Source organism: Pleurodeles waltl, chromosome 3_1 (genome assembly GCF_031143425.1).
Source record: "Pleurodeles waltl isolate 20211129_DDA chromosome 3_1, aPleWal1.hap1.20221129, whole genome shotgun sequence".
Classification (NCBI taxonomy): domain Eukaryota; kingdom Metazoa; phylum Chordata; class Amphibia; order Caudata; family Salamandridae; genus Pleurodeles; species Pleurodeles waltl.
In genome coordinates, this window is record NC_090440.1 from 1,034,034,443 (window position 1) to 1,034,054,154 (window position 19,712).

The window sequence follows — 19,712 nt, forward strand, 5'->3', positions numbered from 1 at the left end:
ATTTGTAATACGTCACTGTGTTGCTGTCCAAATTGCTTTGTGCTTCCCAGTTGTGTCAGATCTACTGCTCTATTTGTCAGTGGTGGAGTAACCAAAGGACCTTGCTTAACTGCATTTTTAGGGGCTGGTTGCACCATAAGGGAGTTCTAAAGGGCATGCCTCAAGTTAAACAATGGGTCTGCATACATGTATTTTCCACTCTTGATGTAACCACCCCGATTACAATAGGGTCCTTCAATTTTTCCTCGGATCACTTCAGCATTATTTTGAGAACTGACAATAACTGGGTGCTCCTCTCTGTCTTTGAAAAAGTCTGTAAGGAAACCCTTCTCCTCCATCTGCAGAGGAAGTTTATGATGAGCCCCCCTTACTGTAAACAGGTGGCATGCAGAGGTTGGGTTAGACTTGGAAGTCTTTAAAGGGTGTGCCTCCTTAACACCTACACTGTAATAATTCACAGCATCTTCTTGCTGTTCTGTTTGCTCTGGATCCTGATCAGAAGGCAGTGAACATGTTGAATGGAGGTCATCTGAAACAAAGTGGCAGTGTGGTGAAGACATTTGTGGTGGTGGAGTTGGTGGAATGGTGTGAGCTTTCCCCTCAGAAATGGCCACCACAATTGCTTCTTATAAAGTAGCTGTGTGGACTGTGTTCTACAATATGTCCCATCTTAGGGTTTGTGTAAACTGCCCTCTGCCTAGCATCAGGCAGTTGCACCTCACTCTCACCTTGTTGTGGCTAGTGTACCCTGAGCATTGAATGCTTCTAAGCAGATCGGTGCTGAAAATGGATAGGAATCCTCTTGCTCATAAGCTTTTGGTCTTGACTTTGAAAATCTCCTTGTGCTGATGCATTTTTCGATGCTGAAATGTTTCCAGCAGTGGGCGGAGCAGACTTCAAGGTTTCTTCGCAGGCGGGGCTTCTGTTTAGCCATGGAGCTCTTGTCGTGTTCCTTTACACTGAGCTAAGGTTCATATTGGGAAAAATTACTGGGGGAAGAGCCTTGCCTTGAGGAGAGACTGCCTTTTTGAGGGCAGGGGTGTGTGTGTTGGTGTCTAGGCCTGATAACTTCTGTACGGTCCTAACTCTGGGTGAAAACTTTATTGGGGCCAATGGAGATTCTATGTCATCAGGGGACACAGAATTGTGCTCCCCTTCCAACAGGCTTTAAAAGTACCAAATGCTCACTGCCAAACATCAAACTCAGACTCAAATGCTTTAAAGCCCTTGGAGACCATGCCGGACAGAACTCAATAGATGACCGGCAATACATAACTATGTAGTTGTCCACCTTCTGTCCCTGTTGGTATTCAACAGTTTTCTTTCATGGAAAGAGCTACATGCCACACAAGTGCTTTCCTAGGGGTCCTGCGGTAGACAAAGCTTACAACCCCAGTGCACGGCCGACCACAGGAACGTGTTCATGCAAAAGAGACAAACTTTAAACAAATTATTTTCCATTCCCTCCCCTCTAAACAAGTCATTCTTATGTGACCTGCTATCAAGCTCTTCAGATGGTGCAACTGAGCAGAATTTGGTGTGTTCAGCTTTCCAGTCCTCACCCATTTGAAGATTTCCTTTGACTCATAATGGTAACCAAGCAGTAGAAACCCATCTGAGTTTGGTGGCAGAAAAAAAACAATCTGTGATAGAAACCATGTCCTGGGGCACCGTGGGTTTCAGTGGAGGGATCATGATTCAATTAAAAACCGAAACTCCTCCTTCAAACAAAAAACAACTTGTGAAAGTCCAACGCTATAAATTAGGAGGATGCATAGCAGGTGATTTACACATGCATATGCAGAGTTGCAATTGCAATTTTAATATACATATTTATGTAATGATCTATAGATACATATGTAGAAACACTTCTATAAAATATATACATTTGTGAAACCAAGTATTACCGTTCCTTAAAACAACAGACTAGTTCTGGTGATGTGACCTACGCAAAGGCTGACTGAATTGTGAGTGGTTATTAAACGGCACCAGAGACCAGAACAAGCATTATTGGATTTTTATACACATAGGTTACGCACCAGGTATACTTTGTATCACACATGAAAACATGCATAACATTGGCTACATAATAACCACAATAACAATGCTATAGTGGTTAAATAATGCCACGAGCAAACAAAAGGAGATAATGTTAAAGATGTATCTTATTCCCATAAAATAAAATATTCCTACAAATCAAGGAGTTCAAATCTGTAGTTTACTGTTTGATAGCCTACAAGGAATGTAGGAAGTTGGCTCTGTATGCACTATTTCAAAGTAAGAAATAGCATGCACAGAGTCCAAGGGTTCCCCTTAGAGGTAAGACAGTGGCAAAAAGAGATAATTCTAATGCTCCATTTTGTGGTAGTGCGGTCGAGCAGTAGGCTTATCAGAAGAGTAGTGTTAAGCATTTGTTGTTCATACACAGGCAATTAATGAGGAACACACACTCAGACAATTCCAGGCCAATAGGTTTTTGTATAGAAAAATATATTTTCTTAGTTTATTTTAAGAACCACAGGTTCAAGATTTACAAGTAATACTTAAAATGAAAGGTATTTCATGTAGGAACTTTAGGAACTTTGAATTAGCAAAATAGCATATACAGTTTTCACATCAATGACATATAGCTATTTTAAAACTAGACACTGCAATTTTCAACAGTTCCTGGGAGAGGTAAGTGTTTGTTAGTTTTTGCAGGTAAGTAAACCACCTAAGGGGTTCAAGTTTGGGTCCAAGGTAGCCCCCCGTTGGGGGTTCAGAGCAACCCCAAAGTTACCACACCAGCAGCTCAGGGCTGGTCAGGTGCAGAGGTCAAAGTGGTGCCCAAAACACATAGGCTTCAATGGAGAAGGGGGTGCCCCGGTTCCAGTCTGCCAGCAGGTAAGTACCCGCGTCTTCAGAGGGCAGACCGGGGGGTTTTGTAGGGCACCGGGGGGAACACAAGTCCACACAAAAAGTACACCCTCAGCAGCACAGGGGCGGCTGGGTGCAGTGTGCAAACAGGCGTCGGGTTCGCAATAGGTTTCAATGGGAGACCAAGGGGTCTCTTCAGCAATGCAGGCAGGCAAGGGGGGGGGGGCTCCTCGGGGAAGCCACCACCTAGGCAAGGGAGAGGGCCACCTGGGGGTCGCTCCTGCACTGGAAGTCGGATCCTTCAGGTCCTGGGGGCTGCGGGTGCAGTGTCTTTACCAGGCAGTCGCGGTCAGGGGGAGCCTTGGGATTCCCTCTGCAGGCGTCGCTGTGGGGGCCAGGGGGGTCATCTCTGGCTACTCACGGTCTCGTAGTCACCGGGGAGTCCTCCCTGTGGTGTTTGTTCTCCACAAGTCGAGCCGGGGGTGTCAGGTGCAGAGTGCAAAGTCTCACGCTTACAGAGGGAAACGTGTGTTGTTTCACAGTTGCTTCTTTGTTGCAAAGTTGCAGTCTTTGGGGAACAGAGCCGCGGTCCTCGGGAGTTCTTGGTCCTTCTAGATGCAGGGTAGTCCTCTGAGGCTTCAGAGGTTGCTGGACCCTGGGGAACGCGTCACTGGAGCAGTGTCTTTAGAAGTGGCGAGACAGGCCGGTAGAGCTGGGGCCAAAGCAGTTGGTGTCTCCGTCTTCTCTGCAGCTTTTCAGCTCAGCAGTCCTCTTCTTCTTAGGTTGCAGGAATCTATCTTGCTGCGTTCTGGGAGCCCCTAAATACTCGATTTAGGGGTGTGTTTAGGTCTGGGGGTTAGTAGCCAATGGCTACTAGCCCTGAGGGTGGCTACACCCTCTTTGTGCCTCCTCCCTGAGGGGAGGGGGGCACATCCCTATCCCTATTGGGATTTCTAAAAGTTAGAGTCACCTCAGCTCAGGACACATTAGGGGCTGTCCTGACTGGCCAGTGACTCCTCCTTGTTTTTCTCACTATCTCCTCCGGCCTTGCCGCCAAAAGTGGGACCGTGGCCGGAGGGGGCGGGCAACTCCACTAGCTGGAGTGCCCTGGGGTGCTGTAACAAAGGGGGTGAGCCTTTGAGGCTCACTGCCAGGTGTTACAGTTCCTGCAGGGGGAGGTGAGAAGCACCTCCACCCAGTATAGGCTTTGTTACTAGCCACAGAGTGACAAAGGCACTCTCCCCATGTGGCCAGCAACATGTCTGGTGTGTGGCAGGCTGCTAAAACTAGTCAGCCTACACGGATAGTCGGTTAAGGTTTCAGGGGGCACCTCTAAGGTGCCCTCTGGGGTGTATGTTACAATAAAATGTACACTGGCATCAGTGTGCATTTATTGTGCTGAGAAGTTTGATACCAAACTTCACAGTTTTCAGTGTAGCCATTATGGTTCTGTGGAGTTCGTGCATGACAGACTCCCAGACCATATACTCTTATGGCTACCCTGCACTTTCAATGTCTAAGGTTTTGCTTAGACACTGTAGGGGCATAGTGCTCATGCACTTATGCCCTCACCTATGGTATAGTGCACCCTGCCTTAGGGCTGTAAGGCCTGCTAGAGGGGTGACTTATCTATACATGTAGGCAGTGTGAGGTTGGCATGGCACCCTGAGGGGAGTGCCATGTCGACTTAGTCATTTTATCCCCACCAGCACACACAATCTGGCAAGAAGTGTGGCTGTGCTGAGTGAGGGGTCCCCATGGTGGCATAAGACATGCTGCAGCCCTTAGAGACCTTCCCTGGCATCAGGGCCCTTGGTACCAGAGGTACCAGTTAAAAGGGACTTACCTGGATGCCAGGGTGTGCCAATTGTGGAAACAAAGGTACAGGTTAGGGAAAGAACAATGGTGCTGGGGCCTGGTTAGAACACTTTCAAATCATAACTTGGCATCAGCAAAGGCAAAAAGTCAGGGGGTAACCATGCCAAGGAGGCATTTCCTTACACAACCCCACCCTCCCAAACGAAAGACGATGAGACTAACATTTCCCAAGAAAGTCTTCATTTTCTAAGTGGAAGAACCTGGAAAGGCCATCTACATTGGCATGGGCAGTCCCAGGTCTGTGTTCCACTATAAAGTCCATTCCCTGTAGGGAGATGGACCACCTCAACAGTTTTGGATTTTCACCTTTCATTTGCATTAGCCATCTGAGAGGTCTGTGGTCAGTCTGAACTACAAAGTGAGTACCAAAGAGGTATGGTCTCAGCTTCTTCAGGGACCAAACCACAGCAAAGGCCTCCCTCTCAATGGCACTCCAACGCTGCTGCCTGGGGAATAACCTCCTGCTAATAAAAGCAACAGGCTGGTCAAGGCCATCATCATTTGTTTGGGACAAAACTACCCCTATCCCATGTTCAGAGGCATCAGTCTGCACAATGAACTGCTTGGAGTAATCTGGAGCTTCGAGAACTGTTGCTGTGCACATAGCTTGTTTCAGGGTGTCAAAGGCCTGTTGGCATTCTACAGTCCAGTTTACCTTCTTGGGCATTTTCTTGGAGGTAAGTTCTGTGAGGGGTGTTACTATGGATCCATATACCTTCACAAACCTCCTGTAGTACCCAGTCAAGCCAAGGAATGCCCTGAACTTGAGTCTAGGTTTTTAGAGCTGCCCAGTCCAGAATAGTCTGGATCTTGGGCTGGAGTGGCTGAACTTGGCCTCCACCTACAAGGTGTCCCAAGTAAACCACAGTTTCCCTGCCCTATCTGGCATTTGGAGGCCTTGATAGAGAGGCCTGCTGTTTGCAGAGCCTTCAAAACCCTTCTTCAGGTGGACCAGGTGATCCTTCCAGCTGGAGCTAAAGACAGCAATATCGTCAAGAAAAGCTGCACTAAAGGACTCCAAGCCAGCAAGGACTTAATTCACCAACCTTTGGAAGGTGGCAGGGGCATTCTTTAAACCAAAGGGCATCACAGTGAACTGATAATGCCCATCAGGTGTGGAGAAGGCTGTTTTTTCTTTTGCTCCTGGTGCCATTTTGATTTGCCAGTACCCTGCTGTCAAGTCAAAGGTACTTAAGTATCTGGCAGCACCTAGTTTGTCTATCAATTCATCTGCCTTTGGAATGGGATGGGCATCTGTCTTGGTGACAGAATTAAGACCACTGTAGTCCACACAAAACCTCATCTCTCTTTTTCCATCTTTGGTGTGAGGTTTGGGGACTAAGACCACTCGGCTAGCCCAGGGGCTGTCAGAGTGCTCAATGACTCCCAATTCCAGCATCTTGTGGACTTCCACTTTGATGCTTTCCTTAACTTGGTCAGACTGTCTGAACATTTTGTTTTTGACAGGCATGCTGTCTCCTATGTCCACATCATGGGTACACAGGTGTGTCTGACCAGGGGTTAGAGAAAAGAGCTCAGCAAACTGTTGCAGGACCTACCTACAGTCAGATTGCTGTTTGCCAGAGAGGGTGTCTGAATAGATCACTCCATCAACTGAGCCATCTTTAGGGTCTGTGGAGAGGAGATCAGGGAGAGGTTCACTCTCAGCTTCCTGGTCCTCATCTGTTACCATCAACAGATTCACATCTGCCCTGTCATGGAAGAGTTTGAGGCGGTTCACATGGATCACCCTTTTGGGGATCTTGCTAGTGCCTAGGTCTACCAGGTAGGTGACCTGACTCTTCCTTTCTAGCACTGGGTAAGGGCCACTCCATCTGTCCTGAAGTGCCCTGGGAGCCACAGGCTCCAGAACCCAGACTTTCTGCCCTGGCTGAAACTCAACCATAGCAGCCTTTTGGTCATACCACATCTTCTGGAGTTGTTGGCTGGCCTTTAAGGTTTTTGATTGCCTTTTCCAAGTACTCTGCCATCCTGGAATGTAGGCCTAGTACATAGTCCACTATATCTTGTTTAGGCTCATGAAGAGGTCTCTCCCAGCCTTCTTTCACAAGAGCTAGTGGTCCCCTGACAGGATGGCCAAACAGAAGTTCAAAGGGGGAAAACCCTACTCCCTTCTGAGGCACCTCTCTGTAGGCAAAAGCAGACATGGCAAGAGGACATCCCATCTCCTTTTGAGTTTTTCAGGGAGCCCCATGATCATGCCTTTCAATGTCTTGTTAAATCTTTCAACGAGACCATTGGTTTGTGGATGGTATGGTGAATTTGTAAGTCACCCCACACTCATTCCACATATGTTTCAGGTATGCTGACATAAAGTTGGTACCTCTGTCAGACACCAACTCCTTAGGAAATCCCACTCTGGTAAAAATACCAATGAGTGCTTTGGCTTCTGCAGGGGCAGTAGTCGACCTAAGGGGAATTGCTTCAGGGTATCTAGTAGCATGATCCACTACTACCAGTATGTATTGGTTCCCTAAGGCTGTGGGAGGTTCAAGTGGTCCCACTATGTCCACACCCACTCTTTCAAAGGGGACCCCCACCACTGGAAGTGGAGTGAGGAGGGCCTTTGGGTGTCCACCTGTCTTACCACTGGCTTGACAGGTGGCACAGGAGACACAAAACTACTTGACCTTCTGGGACATGTTAGGCCAATAGAAGTGGTTGACTAATCTCTCCCACGTCTTGGTCGGTCCCAAATGCCCAGCAAGAGGAATATCATGAGCTAAGGTCAGAATGAACTCCCTAAACTCCTGAGGCACTACCACTCTCCTAGTGGCACCAGGTTTGGGATCTCTTGCCTCAGTGTAAAGGAGTCCATCTTCCCAATAGACTCTATGTGTTCCTGTTATTTTTCCATTGGACTCTTCAGCAGCTTGCTGCCTAAGGTCTTCAAGAGAGGGACAGGTTTCTTGCCCCTTACACAACTGTTCCCTTGAGGATCCCCCTGGGCCCAGGAGCTCAACCTGATAAGGTTCTAACTCCATGGGCTCAGTTCCCTCAGAGGGCAGAACTCCTTCCTGGGAAGAGAGGTTCTCTTTCTCTTGTTGTGTTGAAACTGGTTCCCCAGTCTTCTTTCTTTTTCTCTTGGAGGGTTGGGCCCTTTTTCCAGGCTCCAACACCACTTTTTCACCCTGAGCCTTGCACTGTGCCCTTGTCTTGACACACACCAGTTCTGGGATACCCAACATGGCTGCATGGGTTTTGAGTTCTACCTCAGCCCATGCTGACGACTCCAGGTCATTTCCAAGCAAACAGTCTACAGGGATATTTGAGGAGACCACCACCTGTTTCCGGCCATTGACCCCTCCCCACTCTAAAGTTACCATAGCCAGGGGATGTACTTTAGTCTGATTGTCAGCGTTGATGACTGGATATGTTTGTCCAGCCAGGTATTGACCAGGGGAAACCAGTTTCTCTGTCACCATAGTGACACTGGCACCTGTATCCCTCAGGCCTTCTACACTTTGCCCATTAATTAAGAGTTGCTGCCTGTATTTGTGCATATTAGGGGGCCAGGCAGCCAATGTGGCTAAATCCACTCCACCCTCAGAGACTAGTGTAGCTTCAGTGTGGACCCTGATTTGCTCTGGGCACACTGTTGATCCCACTTGGAGACTGGTCATTCCAGTGTTAGCTTGAGTAGAGTTAGAAGTGGAACCTTTCTTGGGACAGGCCTTGTCTCCAGTTTGGTGTCCAGCTACGACACCAGGACTTTTTGGGATCAAAGTTTTTACCCTTGTACCCACAATTTGATTGTGAAGAGGCTCTGGACCCTCCCTCCTGAGCAGGTTTTTGGGCCCTATAGAAGGCTCTTTACTTTTTCCCTTGGATGTCTCAACACTCTTCCCCTGGGAGCCTTTGTGACCCCTTTCTTTTGGTCACCCCCGTGGAAGTCTTGGTCACCCTAGTCTTGACCCAATGGTCTGCCTTCTTTCCCAATTCTTGGGGAGAAATTGGTCCTAGGTCTACCAGATGCTGATGCAGTTTATCATTGAAACAATTACTTAACAGGTGTTCTTTCACAAATGAATTGTACAGCCCATCATAATCATTTACACCACTGCCTTGAATCCAACCATCCAGTGTTTTTACTGAGTAGTCAACAAAATCAACCCAGGTCTGGCTTGAGGATTTTTGAGCCCCCCTGAACCTAATTCTATACTCCTCAGTTGAGAATCCAAAGCCCCCAATCAGGGTAGCCTTCATGAGGTCATAGGATTCTGCATCTTTTCCAGAGTGTGAGGAGTCTATCCCTACACTTTCCAGTGAACATTTCCCAAAGGAGAGCACCCCAGTGAGATCTGTTTACTTTTCTGGTTGTACAAGCCCTCTCAAAAGCTGTGAACCATTTGGTGATGTCATCACCATCTTCATATTTAGTTACAACCCCTTTTGGGATTTTCAACATGTCAAGAGAATCTCTGACCCTATTTAAGTTGCTGCCACCATTGATGGGACCAAACCCCATCTCTTGTCTTTCCTTTCTATGGCTAGGAGCTGTCTCTCTAAAGCCAATCTTTTGGCCATCCTGGCTAGCAGGAGGTCCTCTTTAATGAGGCTACCCTCAATGCTTCCAGAGTTGCTGGACTCTCCTGTGAGAGAAGCAGCATCTCTGACTATCACTTGTGGAGACAGGGTTTGAGGGACCCTGTTCTCCCTGAGGAGGAGTGGGGGTGGGGGTGGGAAATCCTCCACCTCACTAGCTTCCTCCTCTGGGAAGGTATCCTCAGAGGGGTTGTTCTTAGCAAACTCTGCCAAAAGCTCCTGGAGCTGTACTTTGGTAGGGTTTGAACCAGTTTTAATCTTTTTGGTTTTGCAGAGAGACCTTAACTCTGGCATCCTAAGATGCAGGTAAGGGGTGACGTTGAGTTCCATCACTATCTCTTCTGCAGTAGACATTATGTTTCTAAAAGTTGGAATACTTTTTAAGAATCTAAAACTATCTATAGAACTTAATTCAAACTTTTACAAAACTTTTAAACTCTAAAAGAAATGCTAACAGGGACTAACACAAGGCCCTAGCAGGACTTTTAAAAATGTAGAAAAATAGCTCAAATTTCAAAAATCAGCTTCTAATGACAATTTTTGGAATTTAGTTGTGTGATCAGGTATTGGCTGAGTAGTCCAGCAAATGTAAAGTCTTGTACCCCACCGCTGATCCACCAATGTAGGAAGTTGGCTCTGTATGTACTATTTCAAAGTAAGAAATAGCATGCACAGAGTCCGAGGGTTCCCCTTAGAGGTAAGATAGTGGCAAAAAGAGATAATTCTAATGCTCTATTTTGTGGTAGTGTGGTCGAGCAGCAGGGTTATCAGAGGGTAGTGTTAAGCATTTGTTGTACACACACAGGCAATAAATGGGGAACACACACTCAAAGACAATTCCAAGCCAATAGGTTTTTATATAGAAAAATATATTTTCTTAGTTTAATTTAAGAACCACAGGTTCAAGATTTACAAACAATACTTTAAATGAAAGGTATTTCACTTAGGAACTTTAGGAACTTTGAATTAGCAAAATAGCATATACAATTTTCACACAAATGGCAATAAGCTATTTTAAAACTAGACACTGCAATTTTCAACAGTTCCTGTGGGAGGTAAGTGTTTGTTAGTTTTGAAGGTAAGTAAACCACCTACAGGGTTCAAAGTTGGGTCCAAGGTAGCCCACCGTTGGGGGTTCAGGGCAACCCCAAAGTTACCACACCAGCAGCTCAGGGCCGGTCAGGTGCAGAGGTCAAAGTGGTGCCCAAAACCCATAGGCTTCAATGGAGAAGGGGGTACCCCGGTTCCAGTCTGCCAGCAGGTAAGTACACGCGTCTTCAGAGGGCAGACCAGGGGGGTTTTGTAGGGCACCGGGGGACACACAAGTCAGCACAAAAAGTACACCCTCAGCGGCACGGGGGCGGCCGGGTGCAGTGTGCAAACAGGCGTCGGGTTTGCAATGTAATCCAATGGGAGACCTAGGGGTCTCTTCAGTGATGCAGGCAGGCAAGGTGGGGGCTCCTCGGGGTAGCCACCACCTGGGCAAGGGAGAGGGCCACCTGGGGGTCGTTCCTGCACTGGAGGTCGGATCCTTCAGGTCCTGGGGGCTGCGGGTGCAGTGTCCTTACCAGGCGTCGGGTCTTTGAAGCAGGCAGTTGCGGTCAGGGGGGAGCCTCTGGATTCCCTCTGCAGGCGTCGCTGTGGGGGTTCACGGGGGGTCAACTCTGGCTACTCACAGGCTCGCTGTCGCCGGGGCGTCCTTCCTGTAGTGTTTATTCTCCACAAGTCGAGCAGGGGGCGTCGGGTGCAGAATGCAAAGTCTCACGCTTCCGGTGGGAAACGTGTGTTCTTTCAAAGTTGCTTCTTTGTTGCAAAAGATGCTGCTTCTTGGAGCAGAGCCACTGTCCTCAGGAGTTCTTGGTCCTTTTAGATGCAGGGTAGTCCTCTGAGGCTTCAGAGGTCGCTAGACCCTGGGAAACGCGTCCATGGAGCAGTTCTTTTGAAGTTGGGAGACAGGCCGGTAGAGCTGGGGCCAAAGCAGTTGGTGTCTCCGTCTTCTCTGCAGGTTTTTCAGCTCAGCAGTCCTTCTTCATCTTAGGTTGCAGGAATCTATCTTGCTGGGTTCTGGGAGCCCCTAAATTTTCGATTTAGGGGTGTGTTTAGGTCTGGGGGGTTATTAGCCAATGGCTACTAGCCCTGAGGGTGGCTATACCCTCTTTGTGTCTCCTCCCTGAGGGGAGGGGGGCACATCCCTATCCCTATTGGGGGAATCCTCGATCTGCAAGATGGAGGATTTCTAAAAGTCAGAGTCACCTCAGCTCAGGACACCTTAGGGGCTGTCCTGACTGGCCAGTGACTCCTCCTTGTTTTTCTCATTATCTCCTCCGGCCTTGCCGCCAAAAGTGGGGCCGTGGCCGGAGGGGGCGGGCAACTCCACTAGCTGGAGTGTCCTGGGGTGCTGTAACAAAGGGGGTGAGCCTTTGAGGCTCACTGCCAGGTGTTACAGTTCCTGCAGGGGGAGGTGAGAAGCACCTCCACCCAGTACAGGCTTTGTTACTAGCCACAGAGTGACAAAGGCACTCTCCCCATGTGGCCAGCAACATGTCTGGTGTGTGGCAGGCTGCTAAAACTAGTCAGCCTACACTGGTAGTCGGTTAAGGTTTCAGGGGGCATCTCTAAGATGCCCTCTGGGTAGTATGTTAAAATAAAATGTACACTGGCATCAGTGTGCATTTATTGTGCTGAGAAGTTTGATACCAAACTTCATAGTTTTCAGTGTAGCCATTATGGTGCTGTGGAGTTCGTGCATGACAGACTCCCAGACCATATACTCTTATGGCTACCCTGCACTTACAATGTCTAAGGTTTTGCTTAGACACTGTAGGGGCATAGTGCTCATGCACTTATGCCCTCACCTATGGTATAGTGCACCCTGCCTTAGGGCTGTAAGGCTTGCTAGAGGGGTGACTTATCTATACCTATAGGCAGTGTGAGGTTGGCATGGCACCCTGAGGGGAGTGCCATGTCGACTTAGTCATTTTATCCCCACCAGCACACACAATTTGGCAAGCAGTGTGTCTGTGCTGAGTGAGGGGTCCCCAGGGTGGCATAAGATATGCTGCAGCCCTTAGAGACCTTCCCTGGCATCAGGGCACTTGGTACCAGAGGTACCGGTTAGAAGGGACTTACCTGGATGCCAGGGTGTGCCAATTGTGGAAACAAAAGTACAGGTTAGGGAAAGAACACTGGTGCTGGGGCCTGGTTAGCAGGCCTCAGCACACTTTCAAATCATAACTTGGCATCAGCAAAGGCAAAAAGTCAGGGGGTAACCATGCCAAGGAGGCATTTCCTTACAGGGTTCCTGAAGAATTTTCATGTTTAAATTATCATGCCAGATGATACGTGCTGTGACTGAGCTAAGGAAAAAAAAACTCTATATAACGCTGCCTGTAGCAACCGATGCTTCTTGTTCCCAGTGACAGCAAATGTGTGATTCACAAGGTCACTATCTATCACTTGAGTACATTTGAGATCCTGGCAATAACCAGGAATGGAACAGCACCCATTATAGTTTTTGGATGCCACATTTGTGTTTAGAACTCTACAACAGACCATGAGGTACAGAACATAACATGACTGTACAAATGCTTAGAGCTCAAAAAGAATTTAGGTTGAGGCTATCACTGTGGTTTAAATCTACTTATATTTTCCAACAGATACCAAAAGTGTACTTATTTTAAGCAAATTAACATGCTGGACTTTGAATGGAAGTAAAAAGTGGCTGCAATTTTTTCCACTTTTCTGTCTGAGGTTAGGGCATTTTTATAAAGCGAAGATTAAAGGAAAGTATTACCTGAACTTTGTGAAGCACTGGTATTTGCTGATACACCTGCAGTCACATTTGGAGTACTTTCAATATGCTCAACCTTTCCACCAAACCTTTTCTCAAGTTCATCTGAAAAAGCCTACAACCAAAACCAAATGTTTGAAAGTAACATTTTAAAATATGACTCCAAATTAAACATATCAGGGAATAAAACAAAAACAAATGGTTAAATCTCTAGAATTCTTCCATGGTTTAAAAAATGTTTCATAAAAAAAGAACCTTCAAAGTCTGTATCTTGAGACATTAAAGAAAACACAATGATTCGTTTTGAAAATGAACATTAATAATGGTAGGATACCATTGTTTATGCAATGGAATACAGTACAAAATTATCAATGTTCAAAACTTGGAAGATGTTCATCTTTGTTTACTGGTCTTTCATTAAATTGAGAAAAAGATTCATATTTTAAGTACATTTTAGGCAATATTTGAAGAAGGGCAGATTCCAAACAAACTGAAATCTAAAGTATCCAATAAGACAAATGAATGGATATCCCTACTGAGGCACAATAAAGCACAACCTACATCTAGTTCAAATATTTTCTGTGTGACTTGATCTTTACTTTAGCCATTAGTAAGATAAAAGAACGAAACACTGACACTCCATACAATAGCAGAGGACAGAATGTACAACAGACAAAGACAGGAGATAAAGAAAAAGAAACACAATAAAAATAATAAATAAAATAAAAGGCGGGGCATCATATGAAGTCCAATCATGTATATTATTAAAATTATATCAAATATTTCCATATATGTTTTCTAAGTCCACTTTTTTTAAAATACCCCTTCGGGGTGGAGTAGGGTTACTCAAAGAATTCAACATGGAGAGACACTCAGGGGTGTACAGGCAGTAGACAAACATAAGGAACAACTTTTGAAGGCGAATTCAAAATGGGGGCTTTTCTTTAAAAAAATCCTTTCCTCAACATACTTTAGAATATAAAGTTCTGGCTGCTGTGAAGTGCCCAAGGAGATTCCTATGGATTCGTTCTAGGCCTGTTGGGTTAATATTCAGACCCCAAATGTACCATTGAGGGCCTTGCTCTTTTGGTTCTGGAACAGAATGTGACAGATGTCATTCCTTAGGGCACTTCAGGGTCACTCATGGAATGTTTGCAATGTTTCTGGACCAAACCTGAGCCTGAGATATTTGGGGTCTGTTTAAGGAAATACTATTATTCTCAAAACAGAATATTACTTAGCCAGGCATCAAAACTAGCTGCCTGTTTTAGAGTTTGCCGGACAGGTTACTCTGTCCCAAACGTAACTGAGAGCCTGTTTGCCTTATTACAATTGCTGTAGGATATAATGTACTTGGCGGACTGAATATCCAAAACATTTGTGAAGGAGCAACCATCCGTCAAACAACAAATCAGGCCCTGGATGATAAGAGCAAAAGCCCTGCGGATGGCTTTCAAACAAAGCAGTAAACAATCTGGATAAGGTGCATCTGGGAGTGAAACTACTACAGAAGCAAGGGGGTATGGGTGAAAATAAATTCTACTAACTTTAGAAAGAATGCCTATCACAAGAGTTAGACAGGAATGCCATGTTCTGTGCAAAAGGATTACTAGCATAATGTGGTAGACCTTTCAAGCAAAAATCGGAATCTATAAGTAAAGATCCATTGCAGGAGAAATTCATTTTGGTATTTCTGATCAATGTGCGCTCTTTCATGGCGTGATGGTTCAGGAATTTTTAATCTGTTGTGAAGGTACGACTACTGCTATTGGTGTTAAACTCCGAAAAGGATGAGGGTCTAGTGTTTGAAATATTTTCTATGGAACATGGAGACCTAATTATAGCTTTCTTAGTCAACCAAATTATGCAAACCTGGGTAAATCATCATATTTCTGTATCTCAATGAACTAATCAACCCCAAAACAGGTCAGACCTCCAACATTAAACTTTGCATAGAAACTGAACATTTACATTAATTGTGAGTGATATATAAGACTATCTGACTGCATTTCTGCTCTAGGTGTGTGTGCCTCTTTAGTTCCCTCACGCTAAAAATCCCCAACAAAATCAGCTGCAGACTTTTTGTAGTGTGGCCAGGGATCAAAAAAGTGTGTTACTTAAGCATTAAAGGTATCAAGAATAATATGCAGATAGTTACCGTTATATTATCCGTATCTGTTGGATGCAGAATAAAGTGAACTTCCTGGAGGTTCTGGAAATTATTCTTCCTACTCGATTTTAACAGTTGATCAAACATTAAAGCAGCAACTAAAGGTTTAGGAAAACCTAAATTCCCAGTTCCAATCGCTGGGAAAGTAATTGAGTTGAAACGCATACTTTCAGTGCGCTTCAAGCATTCTTCAATAAGGTCTTTGAGTTCCTACAAGAAACAGATGAACAGCATTGTGATTATTTCTGTGAAGGTTATCGGCATACAGATGAAATTACTACTAGGACTTAGATATAGCTGAAAATCTATTACTCTTACTTTTACAAACTGCACCTACAAAGTAAGCTTTATTTGCTCCCATCTGCTCTCTTGTTGCCCACCATACAAACATGTTCTGTTATTTCACTCAATCTTTCATTTGATGAAGCAACAAAGATATCTGAGACATGAAAGAATCTGGAATAATCAAACGTTTCCAAAGAATAAAGGCACAACATAGGATCAGCAGGCAGTCTTTTGTATTCCCCTCCTACTCCTGCATGTCTCGCTTACACTAGAAGACTGAACGAAAAAAGGGAGGCCAAGACCATTTTGGAGTACCTAGATGATGGAAATCTCACTGCTCATAGGTAGTCAGGAAAAAAACACTTATCTGCAAAATTGGATACTAGTGTTCTGCTGCTTGTGAAACCAATTAAAATCTTGAACATCCTCAATATTTCAACACAGCAGAATAGCCATTCTGATAAGAACTAGAGTGAGCGCAGGAGAGATAGGCAGGGTTAGCCTAGGGAGTGTTTCCATGTGAGTTGTTGTTGCGTTCACCTCGATCTAGTCGGTATTAGTCCCAGTAAACAACAGTGCCTCTCTCCCTCAATTATTAATTTTACATTTTTACAAAGGTCACTCAATCAAAGAGGTGTCCGAACACTATGAATAGTAACAACAACAGAGATGTGATGCATCACTTAGACAGAACTGTCAAAAATAATAAATATAGATTTTGAGCAGTGCAATGGTACTCCCTATGTTGATGGTGGATTAATTTAAATATGCTACATAGCAGGTTTGAATGTGGCTGATATGTGGCTTCTAGGTGGCACCAAGGTGATACTGCAAACTGGAAATATGTGGCACAATGTTCTAGTTTTGCAAACTATTATGGGAGCAGAATATAGAATGGCTTTGCAGTGAAAGAGTATGAAATATTGCCCACTTGGATGATATTCTAATAGACAATCCAGGATAGTATTAGGTCATACCAACAATTTAAGGGTTTCTGAAATAATTGATGATTTTTCAAGCAGTGAAGAGTTCCTCTGGAGAACTTTGATTAGTTAAGACATGCAAAGATGGAGTTCACTCCACACATCCAGTGATCCGACTTCCTCAGTCAGAGCAGAGGTAAAGTTTTTTTTAAAAGTGTGAGTCATGGTGTTGCCATAGTTCAAAGACATCAATTTGCGCATGGTAGAAAGACAGTACTTTAGTGTGCAGATGTCTTGCAATGAGGTGCTGCAAATCACCAGTATACTAGACTAAGGCAAAGCCTCCCTTCTCCATTATTAATATTATGATATTGTTTATGTATAAGATTAACAAAGCAATGTGACAGGTACAGAACCTGACCCCTGAGAACCTCTTCATGTAACATGAATAGGGTATGAGGTCCATTGCAGGAGAAATTCATTTTGGTATTTCTGATCAATGTGCGCTCTTTCATGGCGTGATGGTTCAGGAATTTTTAATCTGTTGTGAAGGTACGACTACTCTTAAGGACCTCAATAAGACTGTGGTGATTGATACTGTTGAATGGCACTCAAATCAAGAAGGATGAGGGAGACTGGGAGGAGGCTGATGCATCCCCTGAAAGTCTGCAATTGCATTACAGTTTAGGACCATACACCTGAATTACCTACGTAGGGCTTCTTACACACGGGATAGGCTGTGGAGGATGTGTGTGGTGCCGGCAGCGGAAGATCTTCAATGTTTCACTCAGGGAGCAATTTCATGCATACTATTTGGGCCTATGAGAAACTTGTTCCCTTTCGGGAAGGAGACTTGCTTGCGTGAGGCGGGAGTTAGATTGGAGGCTCCCCAGAGACCCCAGGTAATTCTAATATACATTACAGCTAATACTGACAGTGATAGGTGCAACCTAGCTCTGCCATCGTTGGGTCTCATAGTGGCTATGAGTGACGTCGCCAGCACATGGAAAGATGTGAAACCACAGTCATTAGAGGAAGGGGCTGAACCAATGTATGCATTTGGAGAGACCCATATGTGTGGCCAGAGGATGTTCAAAATGTAATCATGGAAAACAGAGAGGTGTTTATAATAATAATGCAGATTCAGGCCTGAAAGTTAGAGGGGATGTTTATAATAATAATGCAGAATAGTTATGTTATTTTTATACTGGAAATTGGGATGATATTTTTTTAGGAAAGATGAAGGCAGTGGAGTTTCTTGATGTTGCAGAACTGTAGTACAGATAGAATTAAACAAAATCGCTGGTGTTTAGGTGGTTGTTTAGAATTACAATACTCCAGGCTGAATAATGCCCTTTGGCTGGTTCAAAGCTCAGCTAAGATAGGCTTGGTGATATTGTGCTTTAGAGAAGTTGGGGCCAGATGTAGCAAAGGGTTTTTTCCCATTCTGTGTCAATGGGAAAATGTGTTCGTACATATGGCCCTTAATACTGAGCTCGCCATCCTATCAAGCCACTGCAAAAGTCAAAAGCGTTTTGGGGGTTATGTCTGTCCAATATCTGGATATTCTTTCTCTTATGAAAAAGGAAAGCATGCATTGTGTGTTTTTTATCAGCAGCCACTATCTTTTTGATATGGCAATTGTATCAATAGCCTTTTGTCTTGCATTACCATAATTGGCAAACGGTGCATTCAAACTCAGGGTAATAACTGTGCTGCAGAGATTTTACTTATTGCCTGCACCATTAGGATTCTGTCCACATTCCAAAGACATTTTCAAGGCAGCCAAGTGTGGAGTGTGTAACTGGAAAAAGGAAAACTGCATGTAAATATTACAGGGGGTAATGAAACCAACGGACCTATTCAATTCCTGGAGCTAAAGCTTTCTTCTGTGACCAGATCGAACTTTGATGAAAATCTAGAATTATTCCCCTGTTTCAAATTATAATGGCATAAGGGCTTTCAGAGGTTTCAGGGTGGCTGCAGTACAGCATGCCTTAACTTATAGATCAAAGGCTCCTCTATCAATATGGAACGTATTCAGCATATGTTCTGTGATGTAGTTGGTGAGATCCGCATTAAAGTTTTAGTTTTCTTCTCGGCCACGTTGATGTGATATATTAACATTAAACCAGTGCTTTTTCACAGTCAGTTTTAAATAGCCTGTAGAATCAAAATACTTATGACAACTAGAGACTGCTTACAGAGCTAAAACACTGAGATTAAAAGAAAATCTAGACTTAAGTTTCCCATGGTATTTGCATTGACTGTGTTGTACACTTGCTGGTCGGCATTTAGGAAGAAACATTTTGTATGCATCTTGCCGACAAGAAGGTAGTAACATTCTCTACCAATGGGCCTTAGGTTGTGTGCAAGTTTTTCTTCCAACCAGTTGTGATGTGAAGCATGTGTATTTATTTGGAGTGGGAGCAGCATGCAGTTTCTGAAAGCACATGTTAAGAAGAAAAGAGATTATAGGATTGAAAGTTATCTAGAAATAAACCAATAGCTATGGAAAGCTTATCACAAATTGTTCTAAGCCAGTTACTGTGCAATTCCAGTCCTATCAACTCACCAAAGGATGCAAGGCAGTACTGTTATATATGCTTGAGCTGGGGGAGATGAGAAGTAGAAGCTAACTGATCATAAAATATGTGTATCCTTTAGATAATCTAAACACAGGAAGAAGGATGACAGAGGTTTTCTCCGTAAGCCGCTAGAGGCCTAACTCCTGATCCCATGAAGTTAGTGTACAGTGTTAACTGGCCACCTACATCCAAGACCATTTGGGAGGATTCAGTGAAGATAGGGTGGCTTCAGGCATTGCAAGCCATTTGAAGGTGTAGTTGCCATGGACTATTAAGTGCTATATTGCCATAAGTGCGGTGGATAGTGCCACAAAGCCCTGTAGTAAGACTGAACCATGCTGGGAAGCAGCACACCTGATTCAAATGTCTGGAAGATGAGTGGTAGTTAACGAGGTGAAGGGAAAAATCGAAAGCCATTTTTTTTTTTTAACTGAAGCACACCTTCCATTCTGTATAGGCAAAGAAAGGAGTAGGCATTTCATGCAATGGAGCTCTGAGCGGCACAAATGGAGAAGAAAGGGGAGTCTGTATTTTCAAGACTGATTAGAATAGACCTTTTAAAGTACAAAGATAAAAGATTTCTGTAAGAGGTTTATGGAAACAGAAATAAAGTGGAGTATGTTGGGCTCTCCATTGTGACTATGTAAGACTTAACT

The 19,712-nt window shown here is 44.7% G+C and overlaps 1 protein-coding gene across 2 annotated transcripts in view; it reads right to left on the reverse strand.

Annotated features, from left to right (window-relative positions):
* Positions 1-19,712, reverse strand: part of LOC138284950 (protein mono-ADP-ribosyltransferase PARP14-like) — a 1,156,311-nt gene that overhangs the window by 733,908 nt on the left and 402,691 nt on the right. For both annotated transcript variants that reach the window (XM_069224299.1, XM_069224298.1), the window contains exons 9-10: positions 15,249-15,470; positions 13,094-13,205 (exon numbers count right to left, since the gene is read on the reverse strand). In XM_069224299.1, the coding sequence (XP_069080400.1) occupies positions 13,094-13,205; positions 15,249-15,470 (334 nt within the window). The remainder of the gene's footprint in view (positions 1-13,093; positions 13,206-15,248; positions 15,471-19,712) is intronic.